The sequence below is a fragment of the Microplitis demolitor genome, chromosome 4, assembly GCF_026212275.2.
Source record: "Microplitis demolitor isolate Queensland-Clemson2020A chromosome 4, iyMicDemo2.1a, whole genome shotgun sequence".
In the NCBI taxonomy this organism is placed as follows: Eukaryota; Metazoa; Arthropoda; class Insecta; order Hymenoptera; family Braconidae; genus Microplitis; species Microplitis demolitor.
In genome coordinates this window covers 18620340-18644770 of record NC_068548.1, presented here as the reverse complement: position 1 = coordinate 18644770, position 24431 = coordinate 18620340, and the positions used below count along the sequence as shown (strand labels likewise).

The following is a 24431-nucleotide window of genomic DNA, read 5'->3' as shown; positions in this document are numbered from 1 at the left end:
ATTTGCAAGTCAAATTGCTTAATTTAAGTATTAGTTTACTTAAATAGTGCCAAGAAAATATTTTCTTAATTTTAGTAAAAATGCGTTGCCTATAGAAATTTATGGGTAGATTTAAACAATTGTTATAAAGATAAGAAATATTATACTTCGATGTAGTAATTTTTTCTTGTTTTTAGTATTATGAGTCAAGTAAACAGTAAACATGTTTGCGTGAGTTTAATTTTTTTTCTCTCAGTGTACACTAAAAAATTAGCAGAGTAAATGCGAAATAAATTTGGAGTAAATGCGAAGCGAGTGATTGCTTATTTATTAAATCTCCTCAGAGTAAAATTCACTCCTAAAAGGTGTTTATTCAAATATTGAAACTCCAAATCGGAGTGAATGCAGATTTTGAAATAAAATCCAGATTACTCGGAAATCATTCCGTTGAAAAAACCAACTCCTTATTTACTCCGTATGCGGAGTGATTTTTTTAAAACTCTGGAGCTCCGAGTTCACTTCCAATTTTTTGCAGTGTAAAATTCAATCAGATAGTCCTGGAAAGCTCCCGAGCAATTCCAATTGAATTTTTGAATCTGATAGAAATCCAATATTTCAATCAGATTCCATCAGATTTAACCAGAGTTTTCAATCAGGGAGTTGGTGTTGTGAACCGATGATTAATATTTGTTATAATTTGTGAATGTGTAATAATTTTACACTGTAAAAAATCGGGAGTTCGAAGTGATTACAGATTCCGGATTTTTTGAAAAAATCACTCTGCTTACGGAGTAAATAGGAAGTTAGTTTTTCCAGCGAAGTGATTTCGAAATAATCTAGATTTTTTTAAAATTCTCATTCACTCCGATTCGGAATTTTGATATTAAATTGAACTATTTTTAGGAGTGAATTTTACTTCAAACTTGAGTTTCAATATTAGAATAAAATTAACTCTCGTTCGGAGTGAATTTTACTCCAAGGGGATTAAATAAATCCACAGTCATCCATCACTCCACATTCACCCCGCAATTTTTTACAGTATACGACTTGAGTCAAGAATTTTTTGTTTTGCTTTTTTTCATAATGGAATATCCCTAAAAAATTATTTAAATAAATTTTTATTGATAAAAACAAATCAATTTTTTTTTACACCTACTTCTTCAGGTGTCTCAATTTGCCCCGGGTATTTTGTATAGCTCAGTGAAGTAAAAATTATTTTTTTAATAAAATTTTTGGGGTATATATTTTTTAAATACACAAAATCGTATAAATTACCAAACACTGTACGGCATTTCAACAAAAATAAGTTTGATGTAATATCACTAATTACAATATTTCTTATTTGAGTTATGACACACAATGACTCATATAAAAATTTACCGTCAATAACATCTGATAAATCATCTAAATAGACTGGTGGTTTCATTACAAATAATTTACGGCAACAAATCGATCTTTCAGTATTTAAACCACAATTGCTTAATTCTTTAATTGTACATTCCACACGAATATCCATCAACACATGCGGTATAATTGAAGATTACTAGATTTCCAATAATTATTATACAATTAAGTGTCATTATTGGGTTACGATCGAAATCTAAATTACTCCCGTTATCTATTTTTATACCGATGATTCAGGTTGTTTGTTAATTACTAATTTTTAATAATATCTTCACATAAAATTGTAATTCATGGTTAACATATTGATGCGAATTTCTACCTTATTTTGAATCAACATTGTCGCTTTTATAGAGAATATTTTGCAGTTTTCAAAACTCTACTTTCATTTCCTGCATGATCAATATTCCAGAGTTATTGATTGTCAAAATCAAAATGGATTTTTTTTGCTTTGATCGGCGATAAATCTCCGCCAAAACGTCGCAGCGACTTTTTAGAGGCGGCAAATTAAACAACTTTAAATTTCCTAACAGAGCTTTAAGGTAAGATTATAAAAAAAAATTATTCAAGCCTATAAAACATTTTTAAGACGAGCAAAAATTTGAAAATTTTTTTCGCGGTATTTTTTTAAGATTACTCTGCAACCGCGCATGATAAAATTTTTCAATTCCAGATCTGAAAACTAGATACTTGAAGCTACAATTTGCTTTTTTCTGTTGTACGACTAATATCCATCGAGTAACCTGTTAAAAATCACTTAAAAATTTGGAATTTTTTAAATATCCACGATACTGAAGTTAGTCATGTAATAATTTTTCAATTTTTTTAAAAAAGACAAATTATAAAAGTCAAAATATTTAAAAAAATTGCACCTACAGCTTTATTAATTTTCTACATGTGCATATTTTTATTTTTTTGTTTGCAGTTGATTTGCTGAAAAGAAATTAAAAAATTGTTAATTGTCTGATAACTTCAGGATCATAAATAATATCCATTAATTGTTGTGATTAGTGTAGGGGAGGGTGGGGCAAAGTGGGCCTCCATACAATTTTATGAAGGCCTACTTTGCCCCACCCTCCCATATATTAGAAATATTAATTTTCAGGATTATATATAGTATTAAATGTATCAAAATTTCGATAAATTATTTAAAAAAAAATATATATATATATATATATATAATAAGAAGATAGATATATATAATAAGAAGATAGAATCAAACAAAAAATGTATATATAATTTTCTTCTCACAATTGAACCGATCCATAACTCAAATAATAATTTTATTATAATGGATGAAAATTACAAAACATCGAGAAATTGTGAGAGTTTTTGAGGTGGATAACGAAAAAGAGAGCATATAATAACAATAATAATAATGATAATAATGTAGCATGGAGCAATAGAGGTCGGAGGAAACAGTGGTAAAGACAAAGCAGTAATTGTGCGTTGATTCTCTTCCTTCTTGACTCTCTTTTACTCCATAGCACTACACAACTTGGGGAGTATAATCAAAACCTACATGTGTACATACACACGTTATTTTAGCGTAAAAAAAGAAAACAGCTAGTAAAGAACGTCATCTGAGAATTGCGTAAGTAGGACAATAATCTTCTATTGTTTTACATGTCGTAGGAAAATCCAAACTCGGGCAGCTAATTAACTTCTTCGTACATCGTCAGTACAATGTTAGTTTTTTCTCATTGCCCTTTTTTTAAAAATAAAAATTGGTCATGCCAATTAACCTCAACGAAGAGGCTACAGCCTTATTGTTATCACTATACACACCTAAATAATTTAATAAATTAACTTCTTCTATATATCTTCTTACATATTTTTAATTTCATTTATTATACATTCCAGATTTCTTTTTAAACGCCCATCATCAACCGTAAGAAGCAGCACCTACACAGTTTCCGGTCCCTTTACTTGTTTTAAACTTCCAAATAAGAACTTTGTCAACGCGTTAAGCCAAGCAGAAGCTATAATGTGTAAAGCATAAGAAGAAGAATAAAATATAAAAACAAATTAAAAATAATAAAGATAAAAAAATTTTAAATGTAAAGAAGTCAAACTAGGCATTGAAGATAACTCTCTCTCGTGGTGTTGGTCGCCGTGAACCGCCTACGAGGACGCGTCCTTCTCGTATCCCTTGGAACACAACTAAACGCAAACGTAGAACCGTAAACCAATCGGACAGTCATGCGTTTCAGTGACACCCACGTGTTCCCTGAGGTGGTAATGCAAGCCCACGCATATTCTACACCCAGTATATAATACATATGTGTACTATACTCTCTTTACCCCCCTCTCTCCCCCTCTTATTCATAACATAAAACGTTACCAGTCAATATTACATGTGTAGCGTACAATAAATATCTATATTGACTTGATCGTAGTATACGGTAACACACATATCAACTTTGGGCTTCCGTTTCAACTCAACACACTAAATATTAGTATTCAAAATCACTACATCAATTACCAGTGTAAACAAAAAATAATAATGTTTCTTATAATCATGTCCTTAATAACAAAAAAAAAAGTAATGATATGAATTTGTTTAAAAAAAAAACTATTTTCAATTTAACTTGGATCAAATGACCCACACAAGTTTGCATTACGTTCTGCTTAATGTTTATAGCTCTTATATTTAGAATCAAGCCGGAAAAGTAGTGCACGTTAGAGAAAGAGATGTGAGGAAGTTTAAAATTTAAATGCCGCTATTTGAAGGCTGAATACACCTCATTTATAAATTTAATTATATTTATTCTAAAACATTAATTATCAGTAATCATAAGACACTTAAATGCGGATAATAAAAAAAAAACAAACAGGTTTAAAAAAGGTTTGTCTTTATAATGTCATAAATAATAAACTTGCAGTAAGTCGTATTCATATGTACTAACATACATAATATATGTGTGTAACGTATGTATATATTGGAGTTAGCTATAAATTTAATCCCAGTGGGGTCTAGACACGCCACATATTATTGACTCTCGTCAACCGTCCGTCCATCATCTATACACATCGGCTGTTATATTTTACGTTGAATGGCACGAAAGTAATGCACACGTGCTCATATATGTAACGCATGCGCACATATATTAATACACACTCCTATGTGTACCATCTTTATATATATATATATATATATATATATACATCTCACTCTCTCCTGTTCACTCTCTTTACCTTTTATATACTCATATATATATACATATATACCACACTCTCGTTGGCGCCCAACTGTCGCACAAACACGCCGCAATTTCATTCATATTTTTTTCCCCTTTCGGCCACACTACTGTTGTACATCTCCGTCGTCGTTCGTCAGTAGTTGTCGTCGTCGTACCCGTCATCTTCGTCACTCTGTTACTGTTGACTGCTCCATTCACGCGACTTACATTATTAACTACATCCATACATACATAATCTTACATTTTACATTACTACTTTACTACGTGTAACTACTCCTGCATTAGGTCAATGCAGCTGTTTCACCTCATTCTTATATGACTATCAATTAAATTTTTTAAATTTAAAACATTATACATACTAAAAATATATTTGTTTTACCTGTAGTCTGTAATTGAAAAAAATTCATTTATTATTTATTGATTCAGTTGTATCACTTCATTTATTATTATTATTATTATTGTATATGATATATTTATTAAATGTATGTGTAATGTCATTTAGGGGTTTTTTTAAAATTTATTATGGAATTAAATAATTTAACATTTATCGTATATATAAAATATGAGAGAGAGTCGCGTAAAATATGAGAAAGAGAAAAGATAGCGAATGAGCGAGTGAGTTAGGAGAGGAAGCGGACCATTGCGCCATCAGGAAATGGCTTGTGCTATGTATAAGTTTGTGGATATATATGTATACATGTATCCATACATATTTATATATATATATATATATATATGATGATTATACGACCACTCTTACAGGTTGTGTCCGCCGACAAATGAATTTACCTATTTTTTTAAGACAACAAAATAAATTCTAACACTACATTCATACATTTATATATATTTGTATATATGAAAATATATATATATATATATATATATATATATATATATATATATATATATATATATATTAATGTTAACAATACATAAGGTATATTTGTTAATTTAGCAGTATTGGCATCGGTAGACCACGCGAAAATTCGCGCGAGATACAATTTTAAGCTCCCCGCTAATTTTTATCCTGAGGTTTTAAATAAAAACTGACAAAATGTCATGCAAAAAATATGAATTTATATATTTAAAATTATTTATACCACAATGATCATGTAAAAATTCAACGCTTTCTCTAATAATTTAATTTAATTTATTAATTATTTAAAAAATATGTGGAAGTTAAAACAATGATATTACGTAAAATAAAAATAACCAAGTAACCAAAGTAGGAATTTATTTAAAATAATGAATAATTTAAAAAAAATATGAAATTTTCGTGAGTGGGATTGTTGAATTTTTTGCCAGTTTATACGGAAGTTGATAATTTTAAAGGAAGACAGAGCGAGAGGCAAAGAGGAAATAGAGTAAGAGTAGTGTAGAATAAGCGGTGTTTCAATATATATACATATATACATATATATAAATATAGGTGTATTACTGTATATACATATATTTACAAAGAGCTAGTGGGAACTATCGAGTCCCCACACACAATTTGTCGTTGGGTACAGACAATTTAATACTACGTCCCTGTACGAAACCCATTCACAGAATGAACGAACCGCTGGTTGCTTGCGTTCTGTTCGTGTAGTCACTCAGTAGTGTCATGGAGGTAACATGGCCGAGGAGACGCGCCTAGTTCGCGTTGAGGAGAGGCTAAAAATTAAAATCGGTACGAATTTTACTCACTATTGTGTTTTATTTATCAATACAATATTATAGTTTATTTATTTGTGTACTTGTGTATCTATATCACTGTGTTAATAAGTGTTTTTTATCAATGTTCTATCTTCATATACATATATATTTATATATATATACATATTTATATATACATGCATATACATATTTACCAGTATATAAATATTGTATATACTTACTCAGGAACATATTTATATATTAAACACAGATATATGTGTATGTACTCATGCATTTACAAATATACATATATATATTTAATTTAAAAATTTAAAAAAAGTGTTCACGCGAGTTCAATGGAGTCTCTGAGCTTCTCACTCTTTTTATCATTCTCTCTTTCACTCACACGCTCTCATCCTCTCTCATTCTTCCTCTCTCGATTGTGCTGCCTGGGCGGAAGACTCAAAAATATTTTGACTTTTATGTACATTTATAAATATAACATATATATACATTATTATTGCTACTGTTTTCCTAAATGATATTTTTTAATTATATTAATTAATATATTTTTTTTTAGTTACGGTTAAAGGTCTCGTGATGAATTTGTTTGAATTTAAACTTTGCGACTGGTGATTTTAAATAATAATTATTATTTTAAAATGGTAATAGATGGATTTTGTTATGGCGGTGATGAAAAAAGTATATTTATATAAATATAAAAATGTTGCAAGACGTGCAGAATAAAATGCGTAAACGTACATTCTCTTGATTCTACACTCCCACGCGTCGTCGTGGATCGCACTCACTTCCCTCTTACGTCTTCTCTTCGCCCTCGTCATCGTCTCGATACAACTAAACTATACTCCACCTTTACACATAAATATATATGTATATATTACGGTGTAGTGCATGCCCACAGGATATTTAATCGAGCATGTGCTCATTTTTTTTTCCTCTCAACTTGTATAACGTATTTATAATATCAAAAGAATTTAAGTACAATGATTGATAGTGTGAAAAAATTTATTATTAAAGAAATATATACACATATATGTTATATATAATATTTGTAAATGTATTAAATTATGTGGAAAAGACGGAAAAAAGTTGGGGATATACTTGCGGTTTGGGTTTTTTAGTTTCATTTAATATTAATGTGAATTAAAATTTTATGAATGTATAGATTAAAGTAACAATGAATAATTATTGTTATAATTAATTGTTTTTTTATTACTTGAATGATAATGATAATGAATGATTGATGATTGATGATTACTGATTAGTAAAACAGAGTGACGAGATTATAATATTGACAGGTGAAATATAAAATATTTGTATATATTATTGATATTACTTTTATGACACTGGGTATTCTTGATGCACATTATTATATATGATTATAATTTCATTCATGAACGCACGTTTGGAGCATCTGTGAACTGTGACTCAGTGTCGAGACTTGTCAATAGCTCAATCAATGAATGCAATTCGAATTTCAAATTGGAACGTTTAAGAATGCAAGATTATTCGTGTCGCAATAAAAATAAACAAAATAATAATAATAATTATTATTATTGTTATTATTATTATTATTATTTGAGAATAATTAAAGGCACATCCGATCTAAATTGATAAAATTATTTACTGGTGATATTTTACTGGTTTTATCCACCAGCATCTTCAGATCAAATCTATAATATTTAGTATCTTATTTTTTCAAATCGAAATAAAAAAATTCTTTATATAAATTGAATATATTTTGAAAATCCGATTTAGATCGGATATTCCTGTAATTATTCTCAAATTAAAATTACTAGGATGGTCATTAAAAATTCAATTTTATCAGGCGCCCCATAAAATGCTTCTTTACGAAAAAAATGAGTGGAAATTTTGGTTTTTTCTTTTTAAGTAAAAAGGAGACGTGCCTATGAACGATCAAAGTTTATTATTCGATACAATCGCGGTTTTTTTTAAATATCTCATAAAATATGCAGATTAAAGGAAAAAATCATAGGAACAATTTTGTAGGAAATTAAATTTTTGACAAAAAAGGTCATATTAATTTTTTTTATAAAATGCGTATTTATGAAGATATTTCAAAAAAACTTTTCAGATCTTATGAATTGAGCGTTTTAAGGATTCCAAATGTTGAAAATAACATTTCATTAAGTATATAGAAACTATAACAAACATTAATGATTGATATGTTACGAGTTACGAGGTTGTCTATATTTAAGAAAAAAAGTTATTTTTAACATTCGCAATCCTTAAAATGCTCAATTGATAAGATCTAAAAAAGTTTTTTTTAAATATCTTCATAAGTACACATTCTATAAAAAAAAATGAATATGACCTTTTTTGTCAAGAATTTAATTTCCTATGAAATTGTCCCTATGAATTTTTCCTTTAATCTGCATATTTCATGAGATATTTAAAAAAAATCGCGATTGTATTAAAAAATTAACTTTAATCGTCCTGAGGCACATGTACTTTTTACTTAAAAAGAAAAAAAACAAATTCCCCAGGTATTTTTTCAGTAAAAAGAAGCTTTTTATGGGGCGTCTGAGAAAGTTTGATTTTTAACGACCACCCTAATAAATTACCCATCAAAACAAATATAAATGTTCTAATAAACATATTTATTATGAAACTATAAACAAATAAAATAATTAAAATAAATAATAATAGTAAGATTGGATGGTAATGAGAATGAACAAAATAATTGGATTGAAATTATTTAAAAAAAAAAATAACATTTGAATAAAAATTCATATTTGTATCAATAAATGAATGAGAACTTAGAAGTGAAAAATAGTCTTGGAATTTTTTTTTTTAACGAAGTTAAATTGGTTGCAATTAACGATAACGTTATGAGGAAAACGACAATTTTTTTTTTAATAATTATCGTTAAAATTATTGTTTTTAATTGCTAATGTATGCTAATGAGTTTTAAGTATAGAAAAAAATCAATATGTATATTTAGTGGGACTTTAATTATCAAACATTACAAGTTTTAATGTCGGGTATTTTGTTTGTAGGTGAGGTAAAAAATCTTTTAAGTCGAGGCCATGGATCCCCAGGAACACGAGATGTCTATTGTGCACTGTCACTTGATCAAGAGGAAATCTTTCGCACTAGTACGATGGAACGAACTCTCAAGTAATTATTTTAATCTTACTATCTAATAAACAAGCCAATAAATTATGAGTAATGGGTGACGTTAAAAAGCCTATTTACAATCCATGAACTTTAAACCTTTTTTATTTTTCATTTCAGTCCATTCTTTGGTGAAGAGTTCCAGTTTGAGGTGCCGCGAAAGTTCCGCTACCTCGGTATTTACGTTTATGACCGTGACAGACACTTGAAACAAGATAAGATCCTGGGAAAAGTGGCGATTAAACGTGAAGATTTAGCAACGTACCATAACAAAGAACATTGGTTTCCATTGAGGCCAGTTGATGCTGACTCAGAAGTACAGGGTAAAGCACATCTGGAGCTTGCACTACAGCCCCAAGTTAATCACGCACAGCCTAAACTTACAGTACGAGTTATTGAGTGTAGTGAATTGACTATTAAAAATGGTGGTTGTGATCCATTTGCAATCGTTACGGTGATTTACAGTAATGGTAAACAAATAAGTAAACGTACAAAAGTTAAAAAAAAGACTGTGTCGCCGTACTTTAATGAAATATTTATATTTGAACCGGAATTGATTGAGCCAAAAGACAAAGATGTTTCCCACTACTCTATTGACGGTGGAGAAGTTGGTGAAGTTGTTGTAGGGCTTTGGCACGCTTCACCAGGAATGGGTGAACAATCAGCATTTCTTGGTGAAGTTCGCGTTACTTTAAGAGGCCTGAAAAAACAACCCACTAGCACAACAACTGCTTGGTAAGTTGAGAAAAAGAAAATTATTATTTACACTTATCACAGGGTTGTGATTAAATAATTTGCTGTGGATTTCTGTAGGTATTTCCTGCAACCGCGGGCAGCCAAACACCGTCCAAGTAAAATAACACAGAATTCAACACCACCGGGAACGCTACCAGATCTTGGGTCGTTACGTTTGAAGATACATTACACAGCAGACCATGTATTTCCATCTGAAATGTATGATAGATTACGTAGTTTACTGTTACAAAGTGTTAATATTCAACCGATAACGTCTTCAGCGGTTTATATACTTGGCGAAATAGTTGCTAGTAAAATGGAAGCTGCTCAACCCTTGGTTAGGGTCTTGGTACATCATGGGCAACTAGTATCTGTTATGAGAGCGTTAGCTAGTCATGAAATCTCAAAATTAACGTAAGTTTATATTTATTTAATTAGTAGTTTTAATTTATGGTATTAATTTTATTATTCAATATTTATATTTAGGGATCCCACGACAATTTTCCGTGGTAATACGCTGGTCAGTAAGATGATGGATGAAGGTATGCGATTAGCTGGACTTCATTATCTTCATAGTACCTTGAGGCCAGCTATGGAGCAGGTTTTTCTCGAAAAAAAGCCATGTGAAATTGATCCTACGCGAGTTAAAGATGCCAATACAATTCAAACTAATTTGGCTAATTTAAAGGTATTTTTTTTTGTAATTATTTTTGAATTTTTTTTTTTATTTTAACTCTCCGTCCATCATGCGGTCTCGCCGCCCTTCGTTCGTCGCCATGTGTTTAATATTGTGGTGTTGCCAAGTATCATAACTATAATTTTTTAAAATTCAAACCACAAGCTTATACGACTAGACAATAGGGAAGTTGCATGAATTTTTTATCATCATAAATTTATTTAAAGATGAAAGAGCAACTTTTAAGAATATATTTAATAATTTTTTTGAAAGCCGAAATTTTCATTTTTTAAATAAATTAATTATAAAAAATGAATAAATTTTAGCGAAAAGAAAACGGCTTGGAATTGATTATGACGTCATTACATCTATTGGAGATGAGAACCAATGAAAGTCACGCTATTCTTTTGTATTTTCTTTTTGTTGTGATTCTGATAGGGTAAATATGAAATATGGCGCGTCGGAATCGATATAATGGCCACTATCGTTCGAATTTACATTTTTAAGAAACAATTTTTAGCTTAAAAATGAACCAAGAATTATTATAATACTTTTCCCTCAAGTTTTATTAACAACTTTCGTTAAACTTCAAAATAAAAAATTTAAATTGCAAAACATGCAATTTCTCTATTGTATTTTTTTTTAGAATTTTTTTACTAAAATATCCGTACAAATTCAACGCCCGAGTTTACTCGTGCCAGCGGCAAATTGCCGCGTTTTTTAAATATTTAAATTATCGGGAAAAAAATTATCATTAATCGATTCGATACTAAAAAGTATAATAGAAAAACCCATTGAATTTCAAAAGACCAGGAAATTTATTTTCTTTTTAAATAATTTTTTAATAAAAATTGCGGCGCTGCACTCATAACGCGACGGACGAAAACTTAATTGTTGTTTTTATTATTTAAATGAGCATTGTTTATTTATTCATTTATTTTTTAACTTTAGGAGTACGTAGAACGTGTATTTACAGCAATAACGACATCAGGTGTACGATGTCCACCATTAATGTGTGAAATGTTTTGGTGCTTAAGAGAACTTGCTGCTACTTATTTCCCAAAGAATAAAGAAGTGCGATACTCGGTTATTAGCGGATTTATATTTCTCAGGTTTTTCGCTCCTGCGATACTAGGTCCAAGATTATTTGACATAACAACTGAACAAATTGTACGTTTTTTTTTTTATTATTATTTTATCTTTTTTATCTATTAAAGATTTAAATTTAATTATATATTTTTTATTTAGGATTCTCAAACGAATAGAACATTAACGCTTATTTCAAAGACAATCCAGAGCTTAGGAAATTTGGTTAGTTGTCGAGGTGGTGCTGGAAGTGTCTGTAAAGAAGAGTACATGGAAGGCGTGTATAGGTAATTATAAGTATTATTTAATTATCATTGGAAATGATAATAAAGTTAGCCGACGTTTAATTTTTGAATTTTTTTAAAAACAACTTACAAAAAAAAATATTTTAAAAAATTGCGCTTATAGTTTTTGAAATTTTCTGCACGTGCATATTTTTATTTTTTATTTTTTTTTTGTAAATGATTTCTGGAAAAAAAAATTCGAAAATTATTAATTGTCCGTAAGTATAATGATAATTATTTACTAAATGTATATAAATTTAATTGCAGAGAATTTTATACAGAAAAACATATACAAGCTGTAAAACAATTTTTAGAATTAATTTCAACTAGTAGTAGTAGTGGTATGACTCGGCAAAGACCGACAATTCTTCAAGAACAACCAGTAGTTTTAAAAGAAGGGTGAGTTTCTGTAATCATTTTTTATAATTATCATTTATATTAAATTATATATTCTTAATAGTATAAATTTTCTCTTTACGCATTCTACAAATTGTGGCAAGAGGTTGGTACTCAAATATCGCCTGTGTCTCTTGATATAATTTTTTAATAAATAAATCAATCAATTAATTAATTAAAAAAAATGAAAATAAATTTCATTTAATTGAATTATTTATTAAATGATAAATATTATTTTTAGAGTAATGATCAAAAGAGCACAAGGTCGTAAACGTTTTGGACGTAAGAATTTTAAACAAAGATATTTTAGACTGACTACGCAAGATTTGACCTACTCAAAAACAAAAGGTAATCATATTTATTTATTTATTTAATTATCAATAAATAAATTATGATAATTACAACTGTTAAATTAAATTATTTTAAAAATAATAAAATAGGGAAGGAGCCATTGTGTAGAATATTATTGGAAGAAATATTGGCTGTGGAGAGATTACATGAAGACTCATTTAAAATGAAAAATATGTTTCAAATAGTACAACCACAACGTGCATTATATGTACAAGCTGGTAATTGCGTTGAGGAAAAAGAATGGATTGACATACTTACTAAAATCTGTCATACAAACAGTAACAGACTAGAGAGGTATCATCCGAGCGCTTACATCAACGGCCACTGGCTGTGGTAAGAAGTGCTTTATTTCTTACCATAAATAACTCCTATATATATATATATATATATTTAAATAAATTGGGTAGACAAATACATTAAATAATAATTATAATTTCTCTAGCTGTCGAGCAATTTCTGAGGTAGCTCCTGGCTGCAGTGAAGTGTCTCCAGGTATTGAAGCAGGTTTGAGAATGGTCCTGGATCCAGACCGCGATCTGCAGAGGATTCATTCACTTATCTTCACTAATATGCCGAGATTAGAGACATTGATGAGTGCATGTGAATGTCAAGCAGTCTATGGTGCCAGTGAAATGTGTGTTTTACCAGGTGGTGGTTCACCAATTGAAGATGTACCTTCGTGTTTTAAAACACTCACTGCATTAAGAGAAGCTGCATTTGCATTGCAACATGAACATCGTGCTTACTTTAGGAAATTAGCTCGTGACACCAAATATGGAAGCAAGTGAGTATATTGTTATTTTATTTTTATCATTTACAGAGTGGCCACAAACTAGGAATCATCAGGGAAATGTCAGGGAATTTCGAAAAGTATCTGGGACTTTAATTACAGTTAAAAATTTTTAAATTTTTCACTAATACTAGTCAAAAAAATTAAGGAATATTAAAAAAAATTGCAAATTTTTAAATGATTTTCAACAGATTGTTACTCGAAGGAAACAGGTCGTGCAAAAAAAAAAAAAAGACAAATTGTAGCTTCAAGTGTCTAATTTTGTGATCTGGTTTTGAATTTTTTGTATTATACCCGGTCCCGGAGTAATCCTAAAAAAACCATCGAAAAAAAAATTTTTCAAAATTTTTGCTCGTCTTAAAAACGGTCTACGGGCTTCAATAATTTTTTTTCGATAATTATGATTGATTTTTTATTACTTCGGAACCGTGGATGATAAAAAAATTTCGAGATCAGATCAGAAAACTAGACACTTGAAGACCATTTACCTTCGAGTTAGATCCTGTTGAAAATCACTTAAAAATTTTGAATTTTTTTTGATCCCTTAATTTTTGTGACTAGTGTATTTTGAATTTATTTTAATCATAAAATTTCTTATTAAATATGTCGACTTACATATTTTTAAAATAGAATAATCGAAAGTAGGCCATACTTATTTATTTAATTGTCTTTTTTTTTGGCTTCTCGCATGATTTTATTATCAGATATAATTATCAACAATGAAAATATAATCAAAACTTTGACTATCAATGATACGAATAAATTTCTGAATCAGGGAAAAGTAAAAAACTTTACTGGAAAACCGAAAAATATCAGGGAATTTTGAAATCATTTCTATATGGCCATTCCAATTTAGTTTAAATAATGATAATTAATTTTTGTGTTATATAGACAAGCACCAATTGGTGATGACAACTACCTCCACTTAGCTGCAAGAGCCGGATTTGATAATCAGCTTACGAAACGTTCTGCCTATACAGACTCTGATGGCCTCAATCAACGATGCATAGAAGCAGGATTCTATGACGGTTTTACACGTCGTATTGAGACGGATCGTAGATACGATGAATCATTACGAAAGTGTTTGGATTCAGATTCAATAAATCGTAGGTATGAAAATGAAAATAATACATTGAAACTCTATGAGAGTAATACAGAACGAAATGATCTCAATAAATTTGACCGTAGTTTGAACAATACATTAAAATCAGATAGAGTCGTTGAAAGAAATGGTAATGAAAATTTAGAAAATCATAGGCGAATGGAAATGAATAATTTATTAAGCAGTGAGGGTGTCAGTTTATCGGGTTCATTGTCTAGGAAATTGAGTAATTATGATAATGTTAAAAAATTAAATAATGACAGTTCATTATCATGGAGAATAAGAGATGATGCGTCTGATATATCATCCAGTTCTATGAGTGGTCGTGGAAATAATTGAATTTTTTTTATTGATTATTTAATTACTATTAATTAATTAGTAATATAACAAAAACCAGTGAAAATAATATTCTTCTCTTCCATGAAATTAATGTATGCCGCACTTGAATGCTGATAATTGTTTAAATTTATACGTTAAATCATCGATTATTAATAACTCATCTGTTCATTTTCATCCCTTACAATTATTGTTATGACTACGTTAATTATTTTATTATTAATATCATAATTATTATTAATACGCACATTTGTATAATTGATATTAATTACTTTATTAATTAATTTAAGTGTTAGGAAAAACAAACAAAACATAACGAATGTTATTTATAAAAAAAATCTTTTACTATTTATTTATTTTTATTTATTTTAAAAGTTGTCACGATTTATTATTTTTAATTATTAATTATTATTACTTGTAAACACGTGACAAGTGTAAGAAACTGTAAATTCAATAATGTTGATGATTATTAAAGTGTCAATGGACTACATAAAAAAAAAAAGAAACGTAATCTCAATTTATCAAAGTTTATCTTTTATATCATCACGATAATAATGGTGCTCAATTAATCTGATTAATGAGTTTAACGCCACGTTAACTTTGATAGAAAAAAAATTAAATATCATCAATTTATATTTTTCTTTCAATCATTCATTCATTAATAGTTTTTTACTGGAGTTAATGACTCATTATAAAAAAAAAATTCATTTTTAAGTAAATGATTTCGTTTATTTAACGATAAGACCAAATAAATTTAAAAAAATAATAATAAACAGCAAATAAAATTCATCCAATTTATTTGCTACTACATAATCAAGCTCGATCTCTTGAATTGATAAGTTGTTTTTATTCATTAATTCTAATTACATTTAAATTAAATAAAAAGATCTAATTTTGAACTGATTGTAGGTATTAGGATCTGATACTTTTTTTACGATACGTCGCGCAATTTTTTTTTTTTATTACTGAGCACAAAGATAAACAATTTATAAACAGCTGTTACAAATTGTCTTTAATGTAATCTAATTTATTATTATTTTTTTTTTTCGACTAAAAATAGATACAAATTAAAAAATGACATAAAATCTAGATTAATTATTTATTTATATATTTTCTTTGTAATTATAATTATAATTGCAGATATTTTTTTTTAATTAAAAAATTTGATAAATATTTGCATTTATTATTTTTATAAAATTTAATTTAAAAAAAAGTATAACAATAAATCTTTAATAATGAAGATTGAGAATACGTTGAAGCAGTAGTTGACGTAAAGTGAAATAAAAAAAAGAGGCTTGATAATTGTAATTATAAATTAGAATGAAAATTTTAAATTTTGTGTCGTTAGAAAAATATTTTTTAAAAAATCGGTGTAGAATCCCTCCATTGTAGTAAGCGTTAATTAATAATTAGCCTTGAGATATTAATTAAGCTAATTGTGAATTGTAAAACACCAATTAAGAATACCAAGAAAAAAGTTGTCGTTAATATTCAATATATTATTAATTAATTTATATATCTTATTATAACTTATTGGATATAAAAAAGAAGAAAAAAAAACTTATAAGATTGATCCAATAAATGTACAGTGTACAGAATTCATCTATGTCCAGATATATAGATTTATTATATAGATCTAAACAAATTCTTTCGTTGTCTCTCTTTATGATTACTTTAATTATTAGTAATAATATTATTATTATTGTAGAATTAAATTTTAAAAAAATTATAAGTAATAATTTTTATTGTCCGTTAGTATTTAAATATTATTTAGTGTACAGATTTATATAATTATAAGATAATGGATAAAAATTTACAAAAAAACTAATAATATAAATTATTTAAATTTAGTCTTGACAAAAATCTTAATGCACATATCTACATTACGCTATTGCGTTTAAATAAATTACTTGATTTTATTAATTATATTGAATTGAATGTTTATTAATAATGAGGTCCAATTTACTTTTTTTTCGATAATTTAACTATTTATACATCTGTATTTAAATTTATGAACTCAAGAGATTAAATTATTAAAAATTAAAAAAAACTTGATTTACAATTTTTGTATTTAAGAAAATTAAAAAAGAAAACTTCCGTAATATATTTAATTTGTTTTTTTAAATCGTTATTGAACAAGACTAACAAAAAATAAAATGCGACTAGACATATATAATATACATGTATAATAATAATTAATAATTAAAAAATAATTCTACTTATCAACGGTATTATTTATATTAAAATATATATTATGTATTAATAATTTAGTAATGATTTTGTACATCATCTTTTTTGTTGTGTTCATGAAATTACTATTGTTGTGTCTCTTAGTAAATTCTTAGGATAGATTGTGCCTTAAAAAATAAAACCCACATTAAGGAATCAATCAAATGACCGAAAATTAAAACAAAAATAAAATATGTAAAACGAAACAAGTTAATAAATTTTGTTTTACACGTAGATAATCTCGAATTATTTATTTTTTAAAATATTGTAAAATAATACTCGAATTTTATTAAACATTAATTCTTTTTGGAATTATAATATTGTACATACCATAAACGCAATAAAAAACAAATGTTTTCTCTAGTTTTTTTTGTTATTATTCATTTTAAATGTTTTTTAATATAATATGAATATTTATATACAGGGGGTAAAATGGGGTACTAAGTTTTCAAGGACTCAAATATATTAAATCTTTTTTTTTAATGAAATTCAAAATAAATAGAAAAAATTTTTAGCTGACGTTAAAAAAAAAATTTCATTTTTTGCGGGTGAAATGGGCCACCCACTAAAAGGAAAAAAATTTCTGGATACTAAATAAATAGATTAAATTAAATTTTCTTGTTAGTAATTTACATGAAGAAAAATTAAATTTCACATAATTATCGAATGCAAAGGAAGAAATAAAAATTTTTAATAGTTTTTACCAAAATACAAAAGTCAAACATTTTTCAACTGACACTTTCGATTTTCGAAAAAGTTTATCTAGTTTAAATTGTTAATTTTTTATTTACTCATCACTATTCATTATTAACTTTAAAGTAAAAGATTTAAGTTAGTTTCAATTCTAAAGAAGATATTTTTAAAAAAGCAATTATATATTGCTTTAAGTAATAGATTAAAAAATTATTAAAAGTTAATTGAATTATAAAAATTGTAAATATTTTTAAATTGAGTATTGAAATACATCTGAAGTAATTTAACACTGTGAGTTCTTTTATTGTAAATGTATAAGAAAAAACAAATTGATTTCATACTTTTTTCTTTCAAAAACAAACTTTTTCAAAAACGGTGAAAAAAAATTCAAAATTATGCTAAATTATTTTTACAAAAGTGATTTTCTAATTTTAAAAAAAAAAATTTCTTTATAAAATTTTGGGAGTGCTCCGTTTTACCCTCCTCTCCCCTATAATAATAATTATTATTTATAGTTTACTAGTGACTCTAGATTACAGTAGGGATTTCAAATTTGAAATAGGTTGCACTGCTTTACGCAGTTCTTCATCAGAATGTTCAGCAGTCGTAAAATAAAATTTCTTCTCTAAGTTTGTGTGTTTTTATCATTAAGTAAATCTTTTTAATTTTTTTTTTCTTATTTAAACTAGTAATTTTAAGCGTAGATTATTATTCGTTAATTAATCATTGTTAGCTTTATATATTTTTTATATAATTATTTAATTAATTAATTACTTAATAATGTCTGGTGATGTACAACCGAGAAAACGTAAAGAAAAAAGACGCAAAAGAGGCAAGTAAATGATTATCTTTCGTAACACGCTCTCACTGCGGTAAGATATTTTTAGCAATAACTATTTTTTTATTTTTATCTTTACAGAAAATAGAAGAAAAAGTTTTTTTTTTATATTTTACTAACTCTAATTATTAAATAATTAATCAATACTTAGATTTTTTTACCATATATTTAAATACAATTTTATTTATCAAACTTTTAATTATTAAATGCAAAATCGCAACTTTATTCATAATCTAATAAATATTTTTGAAAACTTTATTTAAAAAAAAAAAAAAATTGATTATTTATTATGGTTTTTTTCTTTTATTGAGTTTTAATTAAATAATTAATTAAATTAATAAAAGCAAAGTTAAGAATAGAAAAAATAATGCATTTCGATACTTTGTCAGACGAAACTTTCAGCTACAAAAATAGAATAATTTGTATGAGCCGCTTCAAAAGCATTTATCTTTAAAAATTATAAAAGTAATGAAGAAAAATTTAACAAAAAAAATAGTTTTAAATATTTGAATATATTCGTTAATTTTTTAGTTGAGGGAGAGTACCACATACAAAGGATACAAATTCTCGTTGGTATGATTTTTTTTTTTTTTTTTTTTTTTTTTATTGAAGAAATAAATTTCTAGCTTAATATATTATATTATTATTGTTGAGTTTATTTTTAAAAAATGTTTAGAAGTAAAAATGGATTATTTTATTTTTCTTTGATGTAGAAGACGAAGATTCAGGAACTCCACCCCCGCAATTAGTAAATCCAGCTGAACATGCAATGGACAATGTTACGATACATGTCTACAAAGAAGGATCAACAGGAGGTCATTGGTGTGCAAAGATTATATTTTTTGCACTATTTTCAGTATTGATTGGTCTTGTAGGAGTCATTATTTTAGAGCATCGAGGGACTACTGACGGTAAGAAGCTATTTTTATTTATAAAATTTATTTGATATACTTTTTTTATTTTAATTGTTTTGTTGGGATTAATGGAGTATTTTTTTGTAGTGGATACGCCAATAAGTTCATCAAAATGGGCGATGATTTTTGATGGGTGGGTAGATGATATTCTTCCGAGTCATGATAATGAACCGCATGAAGAAGAAAGCAGTAAAGAAGTTGAGCATGAGGACGAAGATGATCATGATAAAGAAAGTCATGAAGAAGATCATGATGATGAAGATGATGATGAAGGTATTGGATCTGAAGAAGAGGAAAACGAGGAAGATGAAGAAGATGATGATGAAGTAAACGAATCAGAAGCTGTAGATATAGAAGATGATGATAAAGAGGAAAATTCAGAAGATATTGAAGATGATGAAGAAAATTCAGAAGATATTGAAGATGATGAAGAAGAAAATTCAGAAGATATTCAGGATGATGAAGAGGAAGAAGAAGAGGAGGAAGATGAAGAAGAAGATGATAATGAAGTAGATGTATCTAAAGTTGAAAATGATGAAGACGAAGGTTTTGAAGATGATGATAATGAAAGTTATGAAAATCTTGATGAAACTGATGAATTAGATGAAAATGAATCTGCAGATAAAGAAGATGATGATGATAATGATGAAAATGAGGAAGAAGATGATAATAATGAAGAAGATGAAGATGATATAACTAATATATCAGCACCTGATATAGATGTTAGTGTAGAGGGCGTACACGCGCCCGCTAAAGAAGATGAAGAAATAGATTATGAGTTCATGGGAATGCCAGGAATTAATGAGAAAGATAATTTTGAAAAAGTAAATTTAATTTTAATTACATATGATATTGCCACGAGTTAATTATGTCCGATAATTTATTATTTTGTATTGTTAATAGATGGAAATAGTTGAAGGTATTGAAGTACCTAAAGAAGAAAACGACGACGTATTAGATGAAACAAGTGGTGAGTCACTTTTTTTTTATACCTTAGATAAAAAACTTTTTAAGAATAATTAAAAGGTCCTCCATGCTTTAAATAGTATTTAATTTAAAAATTTTATTTTATTACAAATCACTGTATTGCTAAAAAAAGTAGGAAATTATTATTATTATTGTTAATAAAAATGGCAAATAAATAAATATAATAATATACAACAATAAAATGTATTTAATGAAGTAAATAAATTGCGGAAAATATAATATGGTGATTGCAGTGCCAGTTAAATTTGGAGTTGGTGTTGCACTAGTCATTGCCGCTCATATTGTTCTGGTTAGAAGGTGGAAAAATGGTAATTGTAATTTTTTTTTTCGTTTTTAAGTTATTTTACAAGCTCCTGTAAATGTTAATTCATATCTTTTTCGCAAGCGTATTAACAATTATCATTTTATTAATTATGATCTTCATTGTAAATAAATTGCAAAAAAAAAATCTTAGGGAAATTTTTTTTAAAGAAATATCACGTCATTTTGCTCTTTAATAATTTATTAATTAGTGTGCTTGAGCAAATAATATATACATGTTAGCATGTTTTATGTGATCATCAACTAACCGAAATCGTAAGTATATAAAATGAAACATACTAAAAAAATCAAGTGTAATTTTTTTTACGTCACTGTGTTTTGTAAATTTTAGTTTTTAAAATTAAAATTTCAAAATATTACATATTAAATTTTTTTTCTTATATAAGCAGCTGAAGAAACAATTGAATTAAAAAGAAGAAATACTATTATACCGCCAACAATTCCAAAAAAATTAATAGTAACTGGGGATAGTAATAAAAAACAACAGCAAGCAAAAATTTATCAGGATTTAAAATCTAAGTATACAAATTTACAAGAAGATATTAAGAGGGTTAATAAACCATTGAGTTCAGTTGAAAATTTACGAGGTAATAAAAATTATTATTTTTATTGATTAATTTGATTTTGTAATTAAATAGTAAGTATTGTTTTAAAATTATTATAATAGATGTGGAAAAAAATTTTTCAAAAACAAAAAATGAACCACAAGAAATTTATACTTCGGAAAGTGAACGATTTTCCGGGACTGAAGTCGAGTCAGATTACTTGGATGATGATTTAGAAGCTGAAGAAGATTTGGAAGATGAAGAAGAGCTAGATGATGAGGAAGATATTGAAGCTGAAGAAGTTGATGATAGTGAATTGGTTGCTAAATTGGAAGCTAAGTATGGAAAACTTCCTACTCCGAGTCAGAGTGAAGAAGAAGAAGAAGATGAGGAAGAAGAGGAAGAGGAGGAGGATGAAGAAGAAATTGAAGATGAAGAAGAAGAGGAAGATGATGAAGGAGATTGGAAACGTAAATAATAAATTATTTGTGAATTTTAGAGGTGATTTAGTTAATTATAAATTTTAAGTTTTTTGTACGTTATTTGTAATCAGCATGGAGGATCTTTTTTTGAATAATTTTTATTAAATTTAAATGATAATTTTTTTTTTAATATATTTTTTTTTGTCAGCAGGTGTAAATGCTCCAAAGGTAGCGCATTCCAGTGGTGAAGAAAAACAATCAAAAGAAAAAGAATCTACGAGAGGGCGTCAAGTTAATCCGCCTCCTCGAGGTGGTCGTCAAGCTTTCGAATCCATTCATCCTGGAGATTATGATAATGTGAATATCCAAGATGAAATTGAACACTGGTTAGCGAGGGTAAGAATTAATTAATTAACTTTTAAATATGTATCCTGTGTAAAAAAAAATCTGTTCCAAAAATGTTCATGACAGTGAACTTTCTAAACTTTGAAAAAAATATAAAATGAATAATTTGCAATTGATGTAGGCTTTTTCAGCGTGTTTTTTTTTTATTTTTTAATCGAAAATAATTTGATTTCGACAATTTTTTGGATTTGAAGATTCTTAAAAAAAGAGAAGTAGAAATTATGAACATTTTCGATTTACCATAATTATTTAGGTATGAGGTAAGAAAAAAAATTATTTAAAAATAGTTACGATTATTTTTTGAATTTTATTAGAACTTTTTAGGGTCAGTTTTTTTTTTCACTTTTCATATTCGTTCAAAAAATGATTGAAACTAATTATGGAGTTTTTATAAACTGACATAATTGTCAATTCAAATCATTTTTATTTAGAAAATTGCAAAAAAAAATATAGTCCTCACAAGATAAGTTCACACTAGTTGAAAATTTTTTACACTTCTAATTATTTTAAAGTTACAAAAATGTTCAACTCAAAATTCGGAATTGGGTGCATTCCGAAATGCGCTGCACGCAGCTGTAGCGTAGCTTATTTCGGAATGCAATCTTATTACTTGCGCGGTAAATTTAAATATTTGAAAAATAAATTATTAGAAATTGGAGAAAATTAAAAATCGTGCGTCAAAATAAAATGGCGGCGAAATAGGATAGAAAAATATTTTAAAAATTAAGAAAAAAGCACTTGAGTGTTTGAACAAACCTTGGTGGGGAAATAATATGCAGAAGGGTATCCTAATACACTTGGAGATTTAATTCAAATTTCTCCAAGTGCATTGCAGCTAAAAAAACGTTACTTAACTGATATTTCCCACCAGACGATGCCAGATGATTTTTCTCAGGAACTTGGAAGTTATCAGCATTAGCAATTCGCATCACTACACTAGCATTGAACACTCAACACTTAACGACACCACAGACACTTTGCACAATTTAAATTTTACAAAGACTGCACATTTTAATTAAACAATCACTATAAGCAATAAATTTTATGGGTAATTCCACGAATCAACTGCAATACTGTGTTTCAATTTAAACGTAAAGAAAGATCTGGACTAATACTGCTGTTGTCGATGATACTGACTGCCGCTATCGAACCGTCAATTGATACAAAGCAATCGATTTTGCGATTCATCGACCACCCTTACTTTAGCAAAAATTTGAACGTTGAATACAGCGACACGCAGTTGCGCCAACTTGGTGCGAAATTTCAAAATTGAAATTCAATCATTTTATTAAAATTTATTTGAGTCAATAATTATATTAATTAGACTAAAAAGTATACTCAAATTTTTTTATTTCCGTCAATGATTTATTAGTTATTCTTATTAATTGCGCGGTAAATTTAAATATTCGAAAAATAAGTTATTAGAAAAGAGAGAAAAATTAAAAATTGTGAATCAAAATTACATGGCGGCAGAATATGATAGAAATCTTTAAAATACTTAAAAAAAATATGCTCATTGTCTCAATTTTGAAAGTTCACTGTCAGGAACGTTTTTAGAACGAATTTCTTTTACGCGGGATATTTAAAAAATAAATAGACAATAAACTCATCTTTTTTTTTACAGGATTTAGATAATTAATATTATTATTATAATTTTTTAAAATTGTTTAAATATATAAAAAATATTATATGTTTATGAAAATATATTTTTCTTTTAATTATGCATGGTTAAATTTTATTAAATACAAAAATTATTTTTAGATAATTGCTTTTAGTATTGATTTTATTTTTTAAAAATAATTAACAAATATTTAAAAATAAAATGCTCATGTATTGCTCAGTAATATAAAGAAAAATATGTTGTATAATTAAATAAATATAGTTTATATACTGTATAATGAATATTTTCATAAGAGGAAAGTTTTTCTTTGTTGTTAATAA

At 27.3% G+C, this 24431-nt stretch overlaps 2 protein-coding genes across 7 annotated transcripts; both read left to right on the top strand.

Moving 5' to 3' along the window:
• Positions 1-6154: 6154 nt before the first annotated feature.
• LOC103568297 (ras GTPase-activating protein 3) lies at positions 6155-16937 on the top strand. Of its 2 annotated transcripts, none has more exons than XM_008545110.2 (12): positions 6155-6255; positions 9263-9383; positions 9501-10115; positions 10194-10529; positions 10602-10803; positions 11743-11961; positions 12040-12164; positions 12429-12560; positions 12799-12905; positions 12998-13202; positions 13351-13692; positions 14590-16937. In XM_008545110.2, exons 1-12 carry the CDS (start codon positions 6201-6203, stop codon positions 15137-15139), a joined length of 3009 nt encoding a protein of 1002 aa, XP_008543332.1. In that variant the 5' UTR covers positions 6155-6200; the 3' UTR covers positions 15140-16937. The 2 variants fall into 2 exon arrangements, with proteins under 2 accessions (XP_008543332.1, XP_008543331.1); XM_008545109.2 differs by having other exon boundaries at positions 12998-13241; positions 14590-16936.
• Positions 16938-18677: 1740 nt separating this feature from the next.
• LOC103568298 (uncharacterized) lies at positions 18678-24314 on the top strand. Of its 5 annotated transcripts, XM_053738162.1 has the most exons (10): positions 18869-18930; positions 19428-19469; positions 19610-19807; positions 19898-20634; positions 20714-20780; positions 21031-21105; positions 21505-21705; positions 21786-22133; positions 22294-22481; positions 24115-24313. In XM_053738162.1, the coding sequence occupies exons 3-10, from the start codon at positions 19666-19668 to the stop codon at positions 24127-24129; spliced, it is 1773 nt and encodes a 590-aa protein (XP_053594137.1). In that variant the 5' UTR covers positions 18869-18930; positions 19428-19469; positions 19610-19665; the 3' UTR covers positions 24130-24313. The 5 variants fall into 5 exon arrangements, with proteins under 5 accessions (XP_053594136.1, XP_053594135.1, XP_014296309.1 ...); XM_053738161.1 differs by lacking the exon at positions 19428-19469 and having other exon boundaries at positions 18678-18890; positions 22297-22481; positions 24115-24314; XM_053738160.1 differs by lacking the exon at positions 19428-19469 and having other exon boundaries at positions 18678-18890; positions 24115-24314.
• The last annotated feature ends 117 nt before the right edge of the window (positions 24315-24431 follow it).